At 46.0% G+C, this 22,179-nt stretch overlaps 1 protein-coding gene across 1 annotated transcript; it reads right to left on the bottom strand.

Moving 5' to 3' along the window:
• Positions 1-364: 364 nt before the first annotated feature.
• Positions 365-21,981, bottom strand: LOC110520375 (E3 SUMO-protein ligase RanBP2). The gene is made up of 30 exons (XM_021597643.2): positions 21,789-21,981; positions 21,147-21,214; positions 20,949-21,060; positions 20,519-20,671; positions 19,844-20,074; positions 19,618-19,760; positions 19,247-19,442; positions 18,858-19,158; positions 18,597-18,778; positions 17,042-17,229; positions 16,656-16,779; positions 16,169-16,330; positions 15,824-15,961; positions 15,493-15,624; positions 15,167-15,376; positions 14,402-14,473; positions 14,134-14,275; positions 13,906-14,006; positions 9,079-13,783; positions 8,435-8,512; positions 6,400-6,561; positions 6,215-6,295; positions 5,935-6,107; positions 3,673-4,261; positions 3,398-3,508; positions 3,103-3,248; positions 2,412-2,685; positions 2,137-2,309; positions 1,858-2,031; positions 365-1,445 (listed from the first exon to the last, which is right to left on the bottom strand). The coding sequence occupies exons 1-30, from the start codon at positions 21,858-21,860 to the stop codon at positions 1,140-1,142; spliced, it is 9,699 nt and encodes a 3,232-aa protein (XP_021453318.2). The 5' UTR covers positions 21,861-21,981; the 3' UTR covers positions 365-1,139.
• Between the last annotated feature and the right edge of the window lie 198 nt (positions 21,982-22,179).

Consider the following 22,179-nt stretch of genomic DNA (forward strand, 5'->3'; position numbering starts at 1 on the left):
TAACAACCCTACCGTGTCACACAAAAACTGATTGGCTCTAACGCATTACGAAGTAAAGAAATTCCACAAATTAACAAGCCACACCCGTTAATTGAAATGCATTCCAGGTAACTAGCTCAAAGCTGTTTGAGAGAATGCCAAGAGTGGGCAAAGCTGTCAAGGCAACGAACGGGTGGCTACGTCAAAGAATCTCAAAAATGTAGATTTGTTTAACACTTTTGGTTACTACATGATTCCATGTATTATTTCATAGTTTGTCTTCACTATTATTCTAGAATGTAGAAAATAGTACAAATAAATTAAAACCCTGGAATGAGTGTGTGTCCAAACTTGACTGGTACTGTATATTTGAAATCGAACAAGGTTCAGTTATAAAGCAACTTTATTTTTAAAGACAGTCTCCAGCATCCTGTATTTATTTATTGACAATAAGAATTGTTAACCCCAATTGTGACCCGACCATAAAATATATTTAGTATGTCACCTCTCCCAAATTGTCAGACTTCATATTCCTACCTTTTAGTTTAAAACAGGTGTAGAGTCTCAATTTGCACATTATGAAATCAATGTATAGCCTACACACAACAAAAAAACACACCTAAAAAAGTATACACAGGCAGCAAGAGGAACACAGTACCAAACGAACATTGGTTGGTTTTAAAAAAAGGTTGCAATAATCTTAAGACAATTACACAAAACAAATTGGGTTAGGGAGCTTATGAAGGAACCAGCGCTGTCAACTCTTATTGGAACACATGCACAAAAAAGACTAAATGTAGTCCATGTACATTATACACACACAAAGAGTCTGGGGATTCACACTGGGACATGCAACCCTCAGGATGCGGCAGGGAGAAAGTGCAACACTCATCAGAAGGAGACACTGGGCCGGTCTTAAATTAAAGCCTATTCTCCCCATATTGGGCTACCAGTGCACTCTTTTTAAGCTGAGCCCCAAGTGGAGTGCACTATATGGGGAATAGGGTATCATTTGATATCTGCCTACTATAATTGTGCTCAGTTTGAAATGCTATAACTCCCCAGTCCATGACCAGAGTGAAGGCCCATTGCCATCCAGTCAGTGACTACATGTTCAGCCCTACAGTGGAGTTGTCCAGTCAGTGACCAAAGCTCAAGCTCTACAGTTGTCCACATTCGGTGATGACAATCTTCTTGCTGGGTTTGCCAGTCTTGGTGCCCAGCTCTCCCATTCTGCGGACCACATCCATGCCCTCTCTGACGAAGCCAAAGGCCACGTGTTTAAAGTCCAGGTGCTCAGCCTTCTTCAATGTGATGAAGAACTGGGAGTTGTTGGTGTCTCGGCCATGGTTGGCCATGGACAGCAGCCCCGGACCCGTGTGGCGCACATCAAAGTTTTCGTCCTCAAACTTGTTCCCGTAGATGGACTTCCCTCCTGTCCCGTCCTGGTTGGTGAGGTCGCCACCCTGAGTACAGACAGAAAGATGTTAGCAAAGACTTATCTGATGTGTCCCTATCAAGATACAGATACAAGCTAAATTAGATATAGCTGTGGTTTACAAACTGTTTTGTGTTCCAAGAGGCACTGACTGACCTATTTGGGAAACATGGTATTGAAGATTATGAAAGCACATTGGTGGTTCTGAGTATTGTCTGGTTTCAGTTTAACCTGGTCATCACTAGTTAACAGACAAAGTCATAAACCACACATATTCCTACAACTCATCTTCTTAAAATCTGATTTTAAACCCAACAACAACCGTATATTAAGACAAAAAAAAGCATGTTTTTTCCCATGAATTTTTACAATATAGCCAATTTAGACTTTGTGGCTGTGTTATTTAATGGAAACCTTCCAACCCCACACTCCCCCCTCACCTGACACATGAAGTCCGGTATGATCCTGTGAAAGACAGAGTTGCGCAGCCCGAAGCCTTTCTGTCCTGTACACAGCGCTCTGAAGTTCTCAGCCGTCTTGGGGACAATGTGAGAGAACAGTTCTATGGTGACCATTCCCAGCGGCTCGTCGTCAGCGGAGATGGAGAGGTACACCTGGGGGCAGTTTCATATAGATTATTTTACAGGCCATAATATTAGTAAAACACCCAACAAATGATTTTAGGTGGAGGGGACAAAAGTCGCAGGCTAGGCGCTGACCTGGGGGTTGGCGTCTCTGGAATGTTCCTGGACCCTGGACATCTGGGGGGAGAGGGCCGAGGCCTCTGATGGGCTCATACGGCTCTGACACTCACAGAAGGTCTTCCTGAAACACTCAGCCAGCTCTGCTGTCTTGAACTTGGCTGCCAACTGCTCCACCTTACCCTCACCCTCTGGAGAGAACACAGGATCAATACATTTATCAATTGAGCAACTATATAAGAATCAATATATTTACATAGCGCTGTGTTTGGCGGAGCTGTGTGTAGACCTACCTGCAAAGTCGGTAGCGGTCCAGACGAGGGCTTGGTTGGAGGTGTTCATGGGTTTGAGCTCCATGCTCTGGCAGATGGTGTGATTGGCACACACCTTCAGCACCTGCTCCCTCCTCATCAGCACCCGGTAGAACCTCTTATCGGGGTGGAAGAGGATCTTGATGTCTCCCACACCCCTCTCCTTCCACTGGCCCAGGTCTCTCTCCCAGCGGTACAGCTTGGTACGCTCCTTAAACAGGATCTCCTCATCCTCCTCCCCTGACTTAGTCTCCACCTAGACAACACAGTTACGTGCAGATTAATCAGGAGGGTGTAAGTTTACATAACTTGTATAGAAATGTATCAAATAGAACAGGCAAGATTCTCTGTCACAGACAGAATGTGGAGTCATGACAGCTCTAGACCAAGCCTCCACCTAAAACACATTTACAGTCAATTATAATGACGACGTGGAGTCTCAGCTTGGAATTCAGGAGATAGATTGGGGGCAAGGCCCTGCAATAGCCTAGCGTCCTGTTGAGGGGGTGTACTTGTTCATTAAGCTGCATCACGCTTCAGAAAACAGGTGATAGGCTCCTGTAACCTATGAGCTGTTCCGGCTCGCACAAGCCAAGGATATTTTACTTTATAATGATGACATTCCCAGTAAGGTTAAGTGGAATTAGATTAGTAGCAGTGCATTGATAAGTACCTCTGGTAGGGTGACTATGGGATCAAAGTGAATTTCCACATTATTAGCGTCCTCTTCATGACTCCTCTCCTCCCCTCCTTCAGCTTTGGGTGGGGCTGCAGCTCCAAACAACGTAGCCCCGGCATTCGCCCACGAGAAGTTAGAATCTAAGAAGGAAGCATTTTAAAACTGAAATGTTTGTTTTCACTTAAAACATAGCTCACAGTTGTGTCATGGAAACTTGTAAAACCTTAAAATTAAGCACATATTGAATTTCCTTCAGTCAACTGTATTCAGAAAATGTAGAAGTGCCAACCTTGTTTTCCGAAGGCGAATTCACCCCCGGTGTTCTGTGCCAGATCAGCGAAGGAGATCCCTTCCCCTCCCAGATCACTGAAGCCCAAGGAGCCAAATGAGTTTGGAGCATCTGTAAACGAGAAAATGAATAAAGGATGAGAAGACGGGTTGCTGTACTGGTGTCACAAGTGAGACTGTGCTGCTGTGAGTACATAGAATGTATTCACAAGAGGGACATGCTCTTCCTGATCAGTGTAGAATGCAAAGGGCTCTGCAATGATAAATATCTCATACCCTGAGTAATGGTTGTCGTAAATGTCGATGTGGAGTCCGGCTCCGAGGTCTTCTTGGTAGACAGGTCTATAGGGCTGCTGCTGGTAGCTGCAGGAGTAGAGTCTGACTGATCTGGAGCCTGCTTACCACTGCTGGCTGCAGGGTTTGGAGTTTGACAAGAAACACAACTGCTTGCAGACCCCTCATTTCTAACAAGACATGCGTCACACTCCCACTGCCCTGGCTTTTTGACAAACTGTGCACCAAATCCAAATGAGGCAGTCACTAAAGCTGGGGCACTAGCAACAGGTTTTGCTGAAGGGTTTGAAGTTTGAGCCTGCTCCCCGCTGCTGGAGACCGCAGTTTGAGACTGTGTTGGAGTGGAGTCTGACTGATCTGGAGTCTGCTGGACCTCTGCCTCCTGGATGGTTAATGACTGAGCTGGGAACTCCGCCTCTGCTGCAGAGGACTGAACCTCTGCCTCAGACAGATCTGGAACCTGTACCTGGCTGCTGGGGGACTGGTCTAGGAACTGTTGTTCTGGCACTGTATCGCCGGTGCTGGAGGACACAGCCTCAGATGAAACAGGGTGTGCGCTTCTCTCTGCATCCTGAAACATAACCAAAACATCAATATTTGCTTGAGAGAACTATAGTAGTTTTAATTTCTTATATCCTAATGCCACATAAGATGTTCATCTACATGTGCCAACAAATTAATATACACTGCTCAAAGGGAACACTTAAACAACACAATGTAACTCCAAGTCAATCACACTTCTGTGAAATCAAATTGTCCACTTAGGAAGCAACACTGATTGACAATAAATATCACATGCTGTTGTGCAAATGAAATAGACAACAGGTGGAAATTATAGGCAATTAGCAAGACACCCCCAATAAAGGAGTGGTTCTGCAGGTGGTGACCACAGACCACTTCTCAGTTCCTATGCTTCCTGGCTGATGTTTTGGTCACTTTTGAATGCTGGCGGTGCTTTCACTTTAGTTGTAGCATGAGACGGAGTCTACAACCCACACAAGTGGCTCAGGTAGTGCAGCTCATCCAGGATGGCACATCAATGCGAGCTGTGGCAAGAAGGTTTGCTGTGTCTGTCAGCGTAGTGTCCAGAGCATGGAGGCGCTACCAGGAGACAGACCAGTACATCAGGAGACGTGGAGGAGGCCGTAGGAGGGCAACAACCCAGCAGCAGGACCGCTACCTCCGCCTTTGTGCAAGGAGGAGCACTGCCATAGCCCTGCAAAATTACCTCCAGCAGGTCACAAATGTGTATGTGTCTGCTCAAACAGTCAGAAACAGACTCCATGAGGGTGGTATGAGGGCCCGACGTCCACAGGTGGGGGTTGTGCTTACAGCCCAACACCGTGCAGGACGTTTGGCATTTGCCAGAGAACACCAATATTGGCAAATTCACCACTGGCGCCCTGTGCTCTTCACAGATGAAAGCTGGTTCACACTGAGCACATGACAGACGTGACAGTCTGGAGACGCAGTGGAGAACGTTCTGCTGCCTGCAACATCCTCCAGCATGACCGGTTTGGCGGTGGGTCAGTCATGGTGTGGGGTGGCATTTCTTTGGGGGCCGCCCTCCATGTGCTCGCCAGAGGTAGCCTGACTGCCATTAGGTACCGAGATGACATCCTCAGACCCCTTGTGAGACCATATGCTGGTGCGGTTGGCCCTGGGTTCCTCCTACTGCAAGACAATGCTAGACCGCATGTGGCTGGAGTGTGTCAGCAGTTCCTGCAAGAGGAAGGCATTGATGCTATGGACTGGCCCGCCCGTTCCCCAGACCTGAATCCAATTGAGCACGTCTCGCTCCATCTGTGTTGCACCACAGACTGTCCAGGAGTTGGCGGATGCTTTAGTGCAAGTCTGGGAGGAGATCCCTCAGGAGACCATCCGCCACCTCATCAGGAGCATGCCCAGGCGTTGTAGGGAGGTCATACAGGCACGTGGAGGCCACACACACTACTGAGCCTCATTTTGACTTGTTTTAAGGACATTACATCAAAGTTGGATCAGCCTGTAGTGTGGTTTTCTACTTTTAATTTTGAGTGTGACTCCAAATCCAGACCTCCATGGGTTGATACATTTGATTTCCATTGATAATTTGTGTGATTTTGTTGTCAGCACATTCAACTATGTAAAGAAAAAAGTATTTAATAAGAATATTTCATTCATTCAGATCTAGGATGTGTTATTTTAGTGTTCCCTTTATTTTTTGGAGCAGTGTATTATAGAAGTCTCTTGTGCTTTGCATACCTCTGTCTTGAAGTCCTCTGGCTTGTCTTTCTCTGCCTTGCTGACTACATCAGAAAAAGTTGGAGGCAGCTGCAGCGGCTTGGCTTTCTGCTCCTCATCTGGAGTAGACCTCTTCTCCAACACCACCTCAACCTCCGGGTACAGACCCTCAGCACCTATCTCGGCCTGAGCTGCTGAGAGGAGAAGGTTATTGGAGAGGCAACATTTGGCAAGAAATATCACCAACCTATCAATGGCTATTCATACCTCTCTCTATAGCCAGTTTGGCTATGAAACTTACCAGAATTTGCAGCCTTTCTCTCAGGAGGATCCGGGTACAGTTTTCCATTCAGCGCTTTAACTGCAGTCTCAAAGTCCTCATCTGCAACACAAACTAACGTTAGCAACACGGTCAACTACAATGCGTAAACCTTTGCTCATACAAGTAGAAAAGTTTTGCAAGAGAGCATTGGTGTCATTTCTCACCGTCCGTCTGGTCGTCACTAGTGTTTCCTGGTTCGTTCTGGTAGCAGAAGAAGGTGAGAGGCAGCAAGAGTTCCCTGGCCAAAGCAGCCTGCTCCGCAGTCGGCTGCCTCTCGTACACCACCTCCACCTCACTGTCATCATCAGCCTTTGCCTGGGGGGGTGCTATAACACAACACAAAGAGTGAGACAACTCAGGAGACCCCTTCCTACAGAGGAGTATACAGAACAGAGACGTTGAAGGCAGTAACAGAATGATACAACTTTATTAACCTACAAGGTGAATTTGCATAACATAATCCCAAATTACTGTACAATAAATGGATCTACAGAACATTTTAAGACTTGACTCAACTATGCTGCAAGGTTGTTTGGTACTGTAGGGCAGACAGGCTAACATTTAATATCCTAAAAATGGTTCACCTGCTAAAAAAGTCACAAAACCATTTTACTAAGGAGGTAGTTGCATGTCTAGGGTTAGTTCCAAACCGTAACACATGCATCTCAAAAATATTGACATCATGCATTTCACCACACCAAGCAAGCAGTCTCATATCTCTGAGAATGCGTTAACTATGGCAGAAGTGAATCTCAAAAGGTATCAAACATCAGAACCATGGATCTACAGTATACTGTACACGAGGCCAACCATATAGGATTCCAGTTACCATTTCCTACTGGTTTTCTAAAACCAATTCATATGCCAATTAGCTTAATACAAACATCCCCATAAAAATCTATCAGTTTAAGCCAGAGACACTAAAAGTATGTGACCAAAAGTGAGTGGACACCGCTTCAACTTAGTGGATTTTGCGATTTCAGCCACACCCATTTGACAGGTGTATAAAAATAGAGTACCAAGCCATGCAATCTTCATTTACAAACATTGGCAGTAGAATGGTCCGTACTGATGAGCTCAGTGACTTTCAACGTGGCACGTAGCGTCCGGAAAGTTTGGGCTACATACTAGTATATACCCCTCTATGGAAAGGTGAAACAGGAACATGTTTTTTTTGCTCTAGGATGGCCACAGCCCTTACAAGACTTGTCTGAAGGTCCCCTGGTACCAGTTGAAAAATAATAATATTAGTATATGGCCAAAAATAAGGGGTTTAAATAGATGTAAAAATAAAAATAAAGTATCCATATCTCTCTCAGATACAGGACAGACATTGTTCCATGTAGTAAAGTTGTTATTCTATGTGTTTGTATGGGGCTAATGCATAAAATTCTAAATCAAATAAAATGATCTTTGGTATGACCTTAATAGATGACCATCCGGTGGTAGAAAAACGAACGCTCGTAACATACACATTGTACCTGGGTTTGAAATCTGAGACATACTGGAAATCTCTGGAACGAACCGGACCAGACAAGGTGTTGCCTTTCACACTGTTGCTACCCATCCTGGACTAAAAATGTGTGTGACGTTTAAGAGTGTGTGTGACAGTACATTCCTGTCAGGAAGCATGGCTGGAATCTCCCCGTGTCTCCTTTCAACAGAGGGAGAAGAACTCTATCATCGCCAACACTCCACTGGCCGCTACCAGGAACTTAGTCCTTTCACCTTTCTATTAGCTAAACAGCTTGCCTAACTTTTATTTGCAGTAAGCCTAACAAGCAAAGTTTGAAATGTGTTCCACCCTCTTGTAGCTTTAGTGACACTTGTCAAGGAGTGCCCTCGAATGCAACTCTGGACCTCAAAGCCAGTTCCAGTGCATTTTTTCAATGTCCCCCTCTATAATCAGGGACTGATTTAGACCTGGGACACCAGGTGTATGCAATTAATTATCAGGTAGAAGAAGAAAAAAAAACAGCAGTCTCTGGATCTTGTAAGGTAAGCGTTGAATACCCCTGCTTTAGAGTAACAGTAACTCTTGAGTATCAGATGGCATGCAGCTCGTTAGGTTGTTGTACTAAAGGTTTGTATGTTCCACTCGTTGCATGCGGGTTAAGACCGGCTACAAAGCAGGCCCAGCCAGGTGACAAATGTGTAGGTGACGTGTCACAGCACACACACAGTGCAGTGACAGAGTACCTGGGGGCTCAAATTGGGTGGATGAGGTGCTGGTCCAAAAAGCCATTGGGTTATCTTTGAAAAGCCTAAAATCCAATCCTACAAAATAATGGTTGGCAGGTGAGACAAGCTGGAATTGGGGGGGGTTGGATTAATAAATTAAAGTGTATTGAAATGAGTCTTCAGTAAGATTCAAGTTGAACATCATTTCATTATCTAAGTGTAATGGATTCTAAAATCTTTCTATATTCTGTCCTGTCTCCATCTGCCTTCATGAAGATGTAGCCCACTATAATTCTTTGAAAATGGAGTGACTGCATTATCCTTAGGGGATTTGATTACTAGGCAAGTGTACAGTACAAGTGTACTCGATTATATAATTGATGACATCTGCTATCATATTTAAACTATATCATTAAATTACAAGGGAGAGGAAGTAGATGTAAATTAGGCTAATGGGAGTGACTGGGTTAAGTTTGTGCTAACAACAGTGTGGGCTGGTGGAAGAAGCAATGAGATGAACCAATGGGACATGACTGGAATCACAACGGGGTCAAATTGTGTGAAAACTCCATCGTGGGGGGGGGGGGAAATCACCATTCAAAAACAAGCAGTTCACCAGATCAACAAAATCAACTAAGAAAGGATAACAATAACAGGCTTACCCTTTTCTGGGATTTTGAATGCAGGTGAGGACTGGGAGGTCCAACCGCTGTCTTTAGCCTTGGAGCTTTCTGAAGAACCATCCTCCTTGGACAACAGGAGGCTGCTGCCAAAGATCTTCTGGAGAGAGTCGGTTCCGAAGAGGAACTTGGGAGGAGACATCACCATCTTAGAGGGGTTGAGAGGGCTGTGTGGTGTAGAAGTTGAGGCCTTGCTGTCAGGGGTGTGGAAAGTCTCAGAAGACAGCTCTGTCCGTTCTCTGGTGGTCTCCTCCAGGATGGCCACAGCAGCCTGTCCACACACTGTCATCCCTGGAGCTGTTTCTACCTCCTGAGGAAGGGTCTCACATGAGGCTATGGGCGTGACCAGAATCTCATTCTCTTGGGCGGTTTTAGCCTCGTCAAAGATGTCTCTGAAAGAGTTGGCCACATCCTGCAGTTTAAACCGCACTGCTAACTGCTCCACGTTTCCCTCAGCTACCTCAGCAAAGTCAATGGCACTCCAGACCCAGGCCTTCTCAGCACCCTTCATGGGCTCCAACTTCATAGAAGACGTGACCCAGTGGTTGGCGCAGATCTTCAGGACTTGGTCCCGCCTCATGAGAAGTCTGACCTGTTTGGTGTCGTAGTTCTGCAGTATCTTAAGGTCTCCGATGCCCCTCTCCTTCCACTGGTTCAGGTCTTTGTCATAGCGGTACAGCTTTGCTCTGTGGCTGAAACACACATTTTCATTCTCCTCTCCAGTGGAGATCTCCACCAGGTCTGGCAGGGGAACCACAGGCTCAAAGTACAGGCCATCCCTCTCCTCTTCCTGGGTCATGTCTTGCTCCTCGTCCACAGACACCCCGCTCTGGTTCAGCTTGGCCGGTGACTTGGTAGGACTGATGACAGGCTGGAAGCTGAAGTTAAAGCCAGCTGTGGATTCTCCAAAGCAGAAGAGGTTCTTCCTGATAGGGCTGCTTGCTAGGGGTGAGGTGTAGACAGATGTGTCAGCACTGTCGTCCAGAGCCTCCTCTCTCAGGTCATAGTTGTCCCATTCTAAGGTAGGACCAGTGCTCTCCACGTGGGGCTTGATGATCAGACCTGAGGTGTTACTGGCTGTTGTGATGTTAGCTTGGCTGTCGTCCTCCTTGATCTTTGTTTTGTCATCAGTCAGGAAGGATTTAAGGTCTTTCAGACCGGATTTCATCTCCTCTGCCTTCTGGATGAGATGTGCAGTTCTGCCTGTGTCAACAAGCTTGTGAGGAGTCTGCAGTGGGATGTCCAACAGGAGCCTCTGACACTCCTCAAACTTAAGCTTGAACTCCTCAGCCAGCTCAGGGGTTTTAAACTTGGCAGCGAGTTGCTCCAGTTTGGCATCTCCTTCTGAGAAGTCATTAGCAAGCCACATCCAAGCTTTGTCGGAACCAGCCAAGGGCTTCAAGTTCATGGTGGTGGTGATCCAGTGGTTGGCACACACCTTCAGGACCTGTTCTCTCCTCATCAGCACCCTCAGCCTGCCGTTGGTGGCATTCTTCAGGAACTTGAGGACTCCAACACCCCTCTCCTTCCACTGGCTGATGTCTCCGTCAAACCTGAAGAGCTTTACTCTCTGTGAGTAAAGTGCCTGTTCATCCTCCTCTCCTGTGACCAGGTCCACTTTATCAGGCATCTGGACCACAGGTTCAAACTGGATATCATCATTCTCTTCTGTTTTGTATACATCCTCTTCATCCTGGTCAGCGGAAGTGTCTGCCCACTGGTTTGACTGAAGGGATGTGAACAGCTGCTCGCCACCGTGGGTGAAGTCTTTGCAATTGGAATCGGTCTGTCCAAACTTGAAGTCTCCTTGTGAGTTCTTAGCCAAATCTGCAAAACTGAAGTCATTGGGTTTGCCATTCTCATCGGTGTTGTCCACTGAAGGCACTGATGCAGGTATACCGACGCCAGATTCCTTCTCTTTTTCTCTGTGCTGCTCTGCGATATTCTTCAGGAACATGGACGCAGACCCTGAAGCAGGAGTCTGAGTTTCATCTGGTGGGGTTTCCTTTGCCGAATCTTGTGTGCCAAACTTAAAGCCACCTGCTGGGACGGGCATATTGAAAGAGAAGCCTGCAGCACTGGAGCCACTGCTTTCAGCCTGAGGGGTCTCAAACTTGAAGGATGCAGGGGCACATGTATCAACTTTGCTTGTGCCAAACTGAAAAGAGCTGTCATTGTTGAAGTTTGCTTTAAACACATTGCCTACAGGCTGAGTAGATGTACTTTGACTCCCAAGGCTAAAGCTGAAGGATGAGCTGGAGGGGGTGGCTGTGCTCTTAGTGTTGGGTGTCTGACAGGAGACACATTGACTAGCAGAGCTGTCGTTTCTGACTAGACATGTGTCACAGTCCCACTGTCCCCCCTGTTTGGCAAACATGGCCCCAAGAGAGGAGGTGTTGCTAGCGTTGGGTGTCTGGCAGGAAACACACTTAGAAACTGATGCATCATTCCTCACTAGACAGGTGTCACAGTCCCATTGTCTGTCCCTCTTAGCAAAAAGATCACCAAATCCCGACACTGTTGGCTTTGGTGGTGGTGCTACCTCAACTGTTGATTTTGCTGAGGGATTTGGAGTTTGACAAGAAACACAACTGTTTGAGGAGGCCTGGTTTCTTACAGCACACATGTCACAGTCCCACTGCCCTGGCTTTTTGCTAAACTGGGCACCAAATCCAGAACCTAATGGATTGGTTAAGGGCTTTGATGCTGCTGCACTATCTACAACAGTTTTGGCTGCATGGTTTGGAGTTTGACAAGAAACACAACTATTTGAGGAGGCCTGGTTTCTTACAGCACACACGTCACAGTCCCACTGCCCTGGCTTTTTGCTAAACTGGGCACCAAATCCAGAACCTAATGGATTGGTTAAGGGCTTTGATGCTGCTGCACTATCTACAACAGTTTTGGCTGCATGGTTTGGAGTTTGACAAGAAACACAACTGTTTGAGGAGGCCTGGTTTCTTACAGCACACACGTCACAGTCCCACTGCCCTGGCTTTTTGCCAAACTGGGCACCAAATCCAGAGCCAAATGGCATGGTTGAGGGCTTTGATTCTGCTGCTACTTCTGCTGTGGTTTCTTTATTCTTACCAAACTGGGCTCCAAAACCAACAACAGGTATAGAAGTGGTGCCACTGGTTCCAAATGTAAAGGAGGAGGGTATCTGAGCTCCAAAAGCCCCAAATCCCTTTCCAATAGATCCTGCGCTGCTGGTGTCTTTTGACAAGTCAGCTCCAAATCCAAAAGTAAATCCTCTCACTGAAGCTGCCCCACTAGTAAAGCCTTTGGTTTCAGTAGCCAGTTTGCTGTCTGTCTCTGACAGGGAATTAGGGTTGGCAGTCTGACAGGCAACACACTGCATAATTGTAGCAGCATTTCTTACATAACACACATTGCAGTGCCACTCCCCGTCCTTCTTTGCAAACTGGGCAGCAAAGTTTGTCACCTGAGGAGCAGATGAATTAGGAGAAGTTGCTTTCCTATCTGGCTGATCTTGCTGCTTTTCTGGAGATTTGGGAACTATCTTCTGAGCCTCTTCAAACTTTGTTTTGAAGAGCAATGCCTCGTCTGCCGTTTTATACCGGATGGCCAGTTGCTCAGGCCTTGGTTCCTCATCTGCATAATCAATGGCATTCCAAACCCAGGACTTGTCAGAGCCAGCAATTGGTTTCAGGAGCATATCTGGCGTGATGTAGTGGTTAGCACAGATCTTCAGAACCTGCTCCCTCCTCATCAGCAGACGCACTTTCCCTGATGTATTGTGCTTTAGGATTTTGACTATGCCGATCCCCCTCTCTTTCCACTCCTTTGTCTCTGCGTCAAATCTGAATAGCTTGGACCTGTTACAGAACATCTCCTCTTCTTCCTCCTCTCCAGTCTTCACATCTACTTTGTCAGGGAGGGGCACAATGGGCTCAAAGTGAGGCCCATCCTCATCCTCCTCCACATGTGTGCTGTCGTTATCGCTCTCCGGTCCTTTCTCCACCGCTGTGTTTTCCAGCCCAAATACCGGCTTGGTCTGATCAGTGAAACTAAATGGCTGTTCAATTTTTTCAAACAGGTTTGGTTTGTCCCGACTCTGGGATGCATCAGTGAAGGAGAAGCCTGCCACACTTTTAGTGCCAAAGCTAAATATCCCTCCCTGGCTAAGAGACTCAACCTCTGAGGGGCCCTCCGATTTGGTGGGAATGTCTGATGTCAGAAGCCCCAACAGGTTCTCACTGTTTTTGGCTTTGAAGGTAAAGTCCCCATCGTTGGATTTGAAGTTGGAGTTGAATTTAAAGGCAGCAGATGATGGAGTGGACTGGGCTACTACTCCAGCACCAAAGCCAGGCACCTTAAGAGGCTCAGCAGGGACCTGCTGGCCAAAGGCGATCTTCCCAAAGTCCACAGGCTTCCCCTCAATGCTCTTTGGTGGTTGGACAGGTACGACTGAGGGCTTGGTGAAGTAGCCAGGCTCTGGGAGGGGAGGGTTGGTGGTGGGCTGAGAGTGGCCGTAGTATTCCTCGCTGTATGGGGAGAGTAGACTGGTTGCTGGTGACTCGAAGTGGAGGGGGGTGCCGAAGACCTGGTCTTGAGGAGGGTAGATGCAGGCTGGTGTTGACTGCAGGGGAGGAGTGTTAGTGGGCTGCTGGTAGGTATACATGTGCTGCTGGGGTGGCAGGCGGTTGACTCCATACACAGGAGCCTGAGACAAAAGGAAAATTAATTCAAACCTAATTCAAATTTGTCACGGAAAATACTCCCCCACTTCCAAGTATCTAAACCATTCTGAATGCTCAAAAAAAAAATCAAGGTATAAACACCGACCTTTGTTGGGGTAACATTGGCTGCAGGACGAAGGAGATACTGTCCGGAGTTATAAGCAGGGGATTGATTGAAATACATAGATGGGGCCTGTGTGGTGGCAACTGTAAACAAAAAGCGAAAAGGTTCAAATCAACAGTCATAATTTAATATCCTAGCAACATTGCTATTTCAGTATTCCTAATAATACAGCCCGAAACTACACAACTCAGTTGTGTACTGCGTTCCTACCGGTGAGGGGTGCTACATGGAAGGTCTGTGTTGGGGGGTAGCCCTCCTGCATGCTCTCAGCCCCATACCCATCTCCATACATCCTTTGGTGGGGTGACGCCATGCTGTCTGACGAGTTATGTCTCAGGTCATGGACCTCATTCTGCAACCCAACCACACAATACTTAACACAGAAACCATGCATGGACATCTAGAATTTAATTAATAGGCACACTTGACATGGGCAACATCTCCCATATCATCAAAGACAATGAAGCCAGGGGCTGACCTTAAGGGCCTCCACCTGCTGGCAGAGCATCTGCAGGAGGGACTTCTGGTGCTCTGCCCAATGAGGTGGTGTCTTGGGGAAATCAGGAAGCGGAGGAGAAAAATAACATTTCCATTATATTTTTCATGTCAAAGTATTTCTATTATTTAGATGAGAAAAAAACCTGTACGGTAAATCTAAAACTGAAGTACATGAATGTCCATGTTTAAAAACTATAGGAAGAGCATCAGTGTCTCAGTGTACAACACATTAGGAACACCAGCCCTTTCCATGACACACGGACCTGGTGAAAGCTATGATCCCTTATTGATGTCACCTGTTAAATTCACTTCAATCAGTGTAGATGAAGGGGAGGAGACAGGTTAAATAAGGATTTTTAAGCCTTGAGACAATTGAGAGATGGTGTGTGAATGGGCAATAACATTTTTAAGTGCCTTTGAACGGGGTATGGTAGTAAGAGCCAGGTGCACCGGTTTGAGTGTGTCAAGGACTTCAACGCCGCTGGGTTTTTCCACATTCAACACTTTCCCTGTATGTATCAAAAATGGTTCACCACCCAAGGACATCCAGCCAACTTGCGTCTGTGGAAAGCATTGGAGTTAACATGGGCCAGCATCCTTGTGGTACGCGTGACACCTTGTAGAGTCCATGTCCTGACAAATTGTGGATGTTCTAAAGACAAAATGGGGTGCAACTCAATGCTACGAAGGTATTCCTAATGTTTTGTACACTCAGTGTATGTTTACAAGTCAACATTTATCATACCATGTGTCTTTTGGAGGAAGGGACAAAGCTCTTGCTGGGGGAAGGGGTTAAAGGGGCGAATTTGATGTGAGCGACTGAGGCAGCAGGCTCAGTAAACTGAGGGCTGAAGTGGACCGGTCTGCCCTCTTCATCCATCGCTTCTCCAATCTCCCCTAGCTGCTGGTTCACATCGTTCAGGAGATCCATCACCGCTTCCATTGAGACGGGCAGCTGGGACAACACACAGTGAATATGATTGAATGTCATGCTTCCAACTCTTAAATCTTCGATTACATATTTTTGGCAAATAGTCATGTGTATGGATGCCGTATATTGAAGTGTGTAACCTTGTCCATGTCGTCAGCATTGGCATTGTAGATCTTGGACAGGTAAGTTCTGAACTTCCTGAGGAACATGACACACCTGTCCCGAGTCTCCTCCACCCCACTACCAGCCTCCTCAGACAGACGCTGGAAGATCTACACACACAGATATATCAAAAGGCACAATTCATAACAAATGCATTTATGGTAAGACATTAAAAAACAAATGCTGCCTGTACACTTTGTTTTTTACTGGCAGCTGCACTAGAAGGCATGGCACTAAAGCACAGAGTGGGAGAAGTGCAGGGGATTGACTACCAGAGCAAGGTAGAGCAGTGAACCCCTCACTACATACCCTAGCTAGGTGCCAGTTAGAAGAGATGTTGTTGATGGTCTCCAGAGTAGTAATAGCCTCCTCTGTCCTCCCCTCGACATCCAAGAGGGTTGCAAATGCTATCATGGCCTCCTCCTCAAAGCCCTTCACTGATGGGATCTGAGATTAACACACAAACGCAACCTCACTAACCAATGAAAATAGAGCAATGCATGATTAAGCCTGGACTTGTCAACTTTCACAATTGGCATCAGTGATATGAAAAGTCTACACGTGTCAATGCTTTAACTCAGCAGACTAACAAGTATTGTGGAAAGCTAGGTTCTAATCCAGTCGGTCAGAGAAGCAGCTGTGTTGGTCGCTCACCTGTATGTCTCTCGAGGGAAAGTGTATGAAGAGAGGGTCCAGGGGTTCAGGGATGCTGCGTCTTTGCTTGATCTTGTCCAGCAGGGGGAGCACCACCTTCCAGTAGTGGACACTACGCCCTATGTACTCCTTCTGGTCATAGTAGGAGTTCACACCAACCCCCTGGGAACAACACAGCAGGTGTTAAATCTAAATGCAGAAATGGCATTGCTTCAAATCATCCATTATAACGAAGCACTCATCGTTCTGAGTCGCATTCTCAGAGGTAGTTTAAAGCAGACATAATTTACTGTACCAAAGGGAAATTGCTGATGTGTACTATTCTGACTAGACCAAGAGTTATAAATAATGACCATACACTAATTGGAAGTTATAAATACTATTGAGTTAATGGCGGGGGAAATCATTTCAGACAGACGCCTAGCATGTAGACTTCTGTAGTGTGTGACAGAAAAAGGCAGGTCTGCCGTCTGGCCGAGGTGCATACCGTTGAGCTGAGGTGCTGGGCCCAGTGTATGGGCAGGGCTGGTTGAAGGCCATGTTTCTCTCCAGCTCGAAGGGTGCTTAGTCCATGTTGAACGGTCATCCTCAGTTTGGCTGACATGCCAGGCCTATTTTAAAAAATATATATATTTTTTTTTAAAAGACAGAAGCAGAATCATTGTCATGTTAACCACAGAGTCACCAGTCAGCTTGATTTCTCCATCATGGGCCTTTACATTTTAACACAACTTATATAATATCTGTGATCAGTTCAAGTGAGGGAGGAGGGAATGGTGTCTGGGTAACTTTTACAGAGCTAGCTTGGGTAGTAAAACGCTTGATTTCAGCCATCTATCATATAAGTATAGCGATGAACCCGTAGTGACTCACGCAGCTTGTTTGTGTATGAGGCTGTAGACGGCGTCCCACCATTCCCTCTGTCTGTCTGTGGAGAGGAGGCGGAGGAGGGGCAGGGGCAGGCAGCGGGGCTCATGGAGTTGCTGTTGACCAGTAGAAGTGATCCTGGCCCTCTCCTGGAGCTGTGTGTGACTGCACCACACCACCCCACACAGGAACACCTAGAGAGGAGAGAATCACCCCAGTGTATTGCATTAGTTCTTAGAGCAGTGGTCACCAACCGGTCGATCGCGTTCGACTTGTCGATCTCCAAGGCATTTCTAGTCCATCGCCAAACATTTCTGTAAAAAATCCAACAACTAATCCTTGTGTTCCTATTTCTTTTTTATTAGTCTCGGGCTGTTGGTGGTAGGTGCAGCCAATTCAGCTGCCCTGCGCACTGGGTAGGCAAACGGTTGCCATTTCATGTGTCTGAAGGTACAAACTGCCTTCCCGGTGGGCCTGGAGAGGAAATAAAGTGCACTACGCTACCGCTGGCCAATCAGATTGCTCAGATGACCGAGTCTGCAGTAACGTAGCAGGCATAATATAAATCCTCGGCAAAATTGATACTGAGATTTCAAAATGTTTAAAACCATGACTAGAGAGAGACTGTCAACGAATACAGCAGAGCTGCTGGTTTTATGAGTTGTTGTTTAAGTTCTTACTCAGCACTGTCAACACTTTGTATTCGACACTTTTATAACCAATAAAACGTGCGTTCTTTTTACCACTCAGGGATACAACAAGCAGCGCAGCAGTAATGAATGAGTAGGAAAGTGTATCGATAAGCTTGCGTTATTGTTAGTGGCTTGAGTCTTTTTTTACGTTGAGGAATATTTTACTTTCTCTGTTCACAACATGAATTTGTGCATGAGGCCGAAATAATGTGGTGCGACTCGAGTTCCGCCATCAGCTGGAAGACGGTGTCCCTTTTTGGTCAGTGTCAGCGGAGGGATGTTGACAGTTGGACCCTCAGTCTGCTGCTCTCTCCCTCCGCTAAGACTGACCAGCAGATGCAGGCACCATCAGCCCAGTAAAATAAAAAAGCTAATGATTTAAATGTATGCTTACTCAGCTGTGCCTCACAAGTAATACAACAACTGATCTATTACTGGTGTGATCATATAGCCTACCTCAAATTTTGAAATATGATTTTTTTTAAATGTCCGAACAACAATGCATTGGCAGGTAAATTCAAGCAAAGCCAATATGCAGTGAAAATGTAAGCTGTAGACCCAATACTCCACAAACCTCATTGCTAAAGTACTGTTTTAATTGGTTAATTTTGCATAGGCTTACATTTTTTATGTTAATAAAAATAAAAAAAAATCAGTGGTAGATCTCGGCATGCATTGACTCAGAAAGTGATCCTGACTCAGAAAAGGTTGGTGACCACTGTCTCAGAGCATTCAAGGTCTTTGTATAAATTAAAAATTAAGCAAAAGAAAACAAACGATATCATTCGAAGGACAGTATTAGAAGATTGTTACAAGGCTGTTGAGCCTTGTAGAGACAGATATTGTAGAGCCACCCCAGCCACACCCACCTCCAGGTCTAGCAGGCAGATAGACTCAGGTGTGTTGGTGTCCAGTTTGGAGGTCTCCAGGATGAGCCTGGGGAACAGCTGTTTGAGCCAGTCCCTCAGAGCAGGCCTCTGGGCCATGAGAGACCACTGGAGACCCAGCCAACACAGCTGCTGGAGGTCACCTCCTTTGAGCTGGATGGAGCCTGAAGACAGGAGGAGCAGGGTTACACAGGGAACTTGTGAGATCAGCTTGTCTCCGGTTGTGTAGACCCACACACATACCGTTGTCCCGTTTGATGAGGTCAGATATCGCTGGAGCCTGTGTGTTGATGGAGCGGATGTCGTCGTTGCCGATGAAGGAAGTACCGGCCGGAGCCTGAAGCCCAAACAAAAGCTCAAACAGAGAGCCCTGACCACTACGGTTACCAAACGCCTCCACCACGTCTCTGACAAAGGTATGAGTGTCAGGATTGAGGTTAAGCAGCATGTGTCCAGCCTGGCTCTGTCTGTCACTGGCCAGCAGCTCCAGATGCTGAAGAGAAGACTGGTCCCCTTTAATCACCTTGCTCTTCGGCCCCGGGACCTAAATAGGAAGAATGAAAAGAAGTTGGATACAACATGAAAGACACTGTCATTTGCTAAATACAAAGCTTCTAGTTTGTGTGCATTACCTGGTAAGCCAGTAGATAGCAGAGAGCAGCCAGGTCAATGACAGCCCTCCACTGCTGTTCTCTTTCCTGAGCCATCTTCAGCAGCAGAGTGCCAGCATGCAGGTACAGATGTCCCCTCATCTCCACATAGACCTCAGACAGATCATCTGTTACACTGCCCGCTGTCTTCTTCAGGCCCTGCATCGCACAGTCAAAACTACACAGAGCGAGACAGGTGTTAAATAAGGTTCGAACACACTGCTACTAATCTAGTAGGACTCTACAGAGTGACGCTCTAATGCAGAAACTCTGTTGGTAGACTAAGCATGGATTAACTATAGCCAGTACCAGTAGTCATGTTTCCCTGCCTAGCCTGGTTCTGACAAACACACCTCCCAAGGGCCTTGATGCTAGGCTGCAGTCCTTTTCCCGACAGGGTCAGTCTCAGCAGGCTGCAGTGGGCCAAAAGTAGCTCTCTCTGCAGATGTCTACTCATCTCCTCATTGGATGAAACACTGGGCTGGGCTAGGAAATCCTGAGAAACACCAAATTAAGCACTTTACCATTGTACATGTAATTCCATAAGTGTATATTGTATTTTGTGAGCATCCTGCTGACCTGTAGAGTGTGTACTACAGTAGAGTACCAGTCCAAGCTGGATCTAAGCAGGCCTCTCTTCTCTGTAGCCAGACAGTGTTTGACAGCCTCCTCCAGCCTGCCATCAGAGGAGAACAGCTGAACCAGCTTTATGTTGATATGGGCATCGCCAGGTCTCATAGCCAGCTCTGCCTGCAGCAGGTCAAACAACTGGTTCCGTCCCTGCTGGCCCTGTCGATTCAGTAGCCGCTCCTATAGGGGGTAGAAGGAGAGTTAGCAAGGATTGTTAAAGAGCAGATTTTTTTTAAACAGCTGATTATTTTTTGAACAGAAGTTTCTAGTCCCCAGCACCAGTCTGCTGCTCAACAACTGTTCCTGAGGGGAGAGAGAGGAGGGAATATGCATCAAACAGCTGATTATTTTTTGAACAGAAGTTTCTAGTCCCCAGGACCAGTCTGCTGCTCAACAACTGTTCCTGAGGGGAGAGAGAGGAGGGAATATGCATCAAACAGCTGCCAACTCAACAGGCAGGTAGTGATCTTAGGTCAACCCTGTGCCACAAGTTTCTAAACAATCCTCCAGTCACAATGCAGGCGGTCTTTAACCTTGACACACTATTTCAGGTTAGCCACACCATTTACAAAAAGCCCAAAATGCTTTTAATACAGGAAATCAATACAGTGTTAGAGTTCTTACCTTGATGTTGAAGACAGCAGGATTTGCAGGCAGCAACTTGGCAGCTTTCTCCACCCAGAACTCTGCTCTGCTGTCTCTCTCTGTCTTACTGACCAGCAGCTCAGCCACCTTCAAAACCAGGTCCCTCTGGGCTGGGTTCAGGTCCACAGACCGCTGGACACACAATTAAAGACTTGAAAGCATCTTTACACTGTCAGATAGTTAGGTTTGCAATCGGCATAGCCGGTTTTTGTTTTTTAGGGATTAGCTTTAATATTACAGATAGAGTATGACTTCTATCAATGTAATAATTTCCAATCACCCCATTTCTTTAGCTGTTTCTTCAAATAAATTATATAAAACTGGATGACTGACAAAGCCTAATGGACAGACTAATAAGATACTAGAACATTAATAAGTAAGTGAGCAACTGGCAGGAATATCAGCTTGCCTTGTAACATCCTACGGCCTTGTTGATATCTCCTTCCCTCTCATAAAGCTGGCCCAGGAACTTGTGTGCTTTGGGATCTCTCTCAGCCACAGTCAGATATTCCGAAACATGTCTAAAAAAAAGGGGACCAGACATTCTGAATAAACACACAAAATATGTAGAATCCCACTTCAATATGTCAATGTGTTCAGGGCATACCTTTTTGCAAGTTCATACTCCTTAGCCTCGAAGTATAATTTAGCAAATAAAAATCCTTTAATTGGTTTCTGTGGAAAGAGAACATATGAAGGCCTAGTTTAAAATAAGGTTAAACTCATATATAGTTATAACAGCTAGTTAGCCAACTACTGAAGACAGACATGGTTACCTATTGTATTTTAAAGTTCATTAAAAACTTAGGTAGCCAACTAACTTAGTTGCCTAATGCATACGAAAATCGTACCAGCTTCCTGTTAGTCAGATCCATTCAAATATAAAATTGCTAACTAACTAGAATTTTATTTTTAAAGGCGATCATGGCTATCTTCATAGGAAGAGTGACACAACTAATGTATGAGATGTTTCAAAATATAGCCAGCCCTGTTGCCCGCGCGTTTTCCACACACGGAATTCTTCACTGCGATGGATGAACTTGAGAAGTGTCACATTTGCCAGCGTAGTTAGCGAACGTTAGTTATCCAAAATGAAGGATCCGTTAGCTACTTGTTGTTTCAGATTTAGTCTGTGGCTAGCTAGTTACTTTCAATGCTTGCAGTACTGCTAGCTATCATACCAGGCCATCATGGCCGTTAGCTTAGCTAGCTAATACACGCAGGATGAAGTGAAGCCGGTTGGACTCACCTCTTTGAGTGAAGGAGAGGAACTCTGTACTGAATAAATATAGCGTTCCACTTCGGCCTTACTTCGCCGCATGGCTGTGTAAAGCGTATTTTCTTGTTATTTCAAAACTAGAATTGCACAGAATTACAAAAATCGGCAGGAATCCTATTCTCCACTCTAGCCATGAGAACGTCAAATGGCAGCGGTACTCACGTGGATTCCAACCACGAGCTGTGATTGGTCAAGACTTAGCCAATCACATTTGAAAAAGTACACACTGAACGTGTACTAGCCGAAGGCTAATTCAGTATATTGAATACAAATAGAGAAAAGATGCAATCTGTTTTTGTTATTGCACAAAAACAATCGCGTTAGTAGGCTGTAGTTATCCAGGCTGCATCACAACCGGCCG

Source organism: Oncorhynchus mykiss, chromosome 3 (assembly GCF_013265735.2).
Source record: "Oncorhynchus mykiss isolate Arlee chromosome 3, USDA_OmykA_1.1, whole genome shotgun sequence".
NCBI classification, from domain to species: domain Eukaryota; kingdom Metazoa; phylum Chordata; class Actinopteri; order Salmoniformes; family Salmonidae; genus Oncorhynchus; species Oncorhynchus mykiss.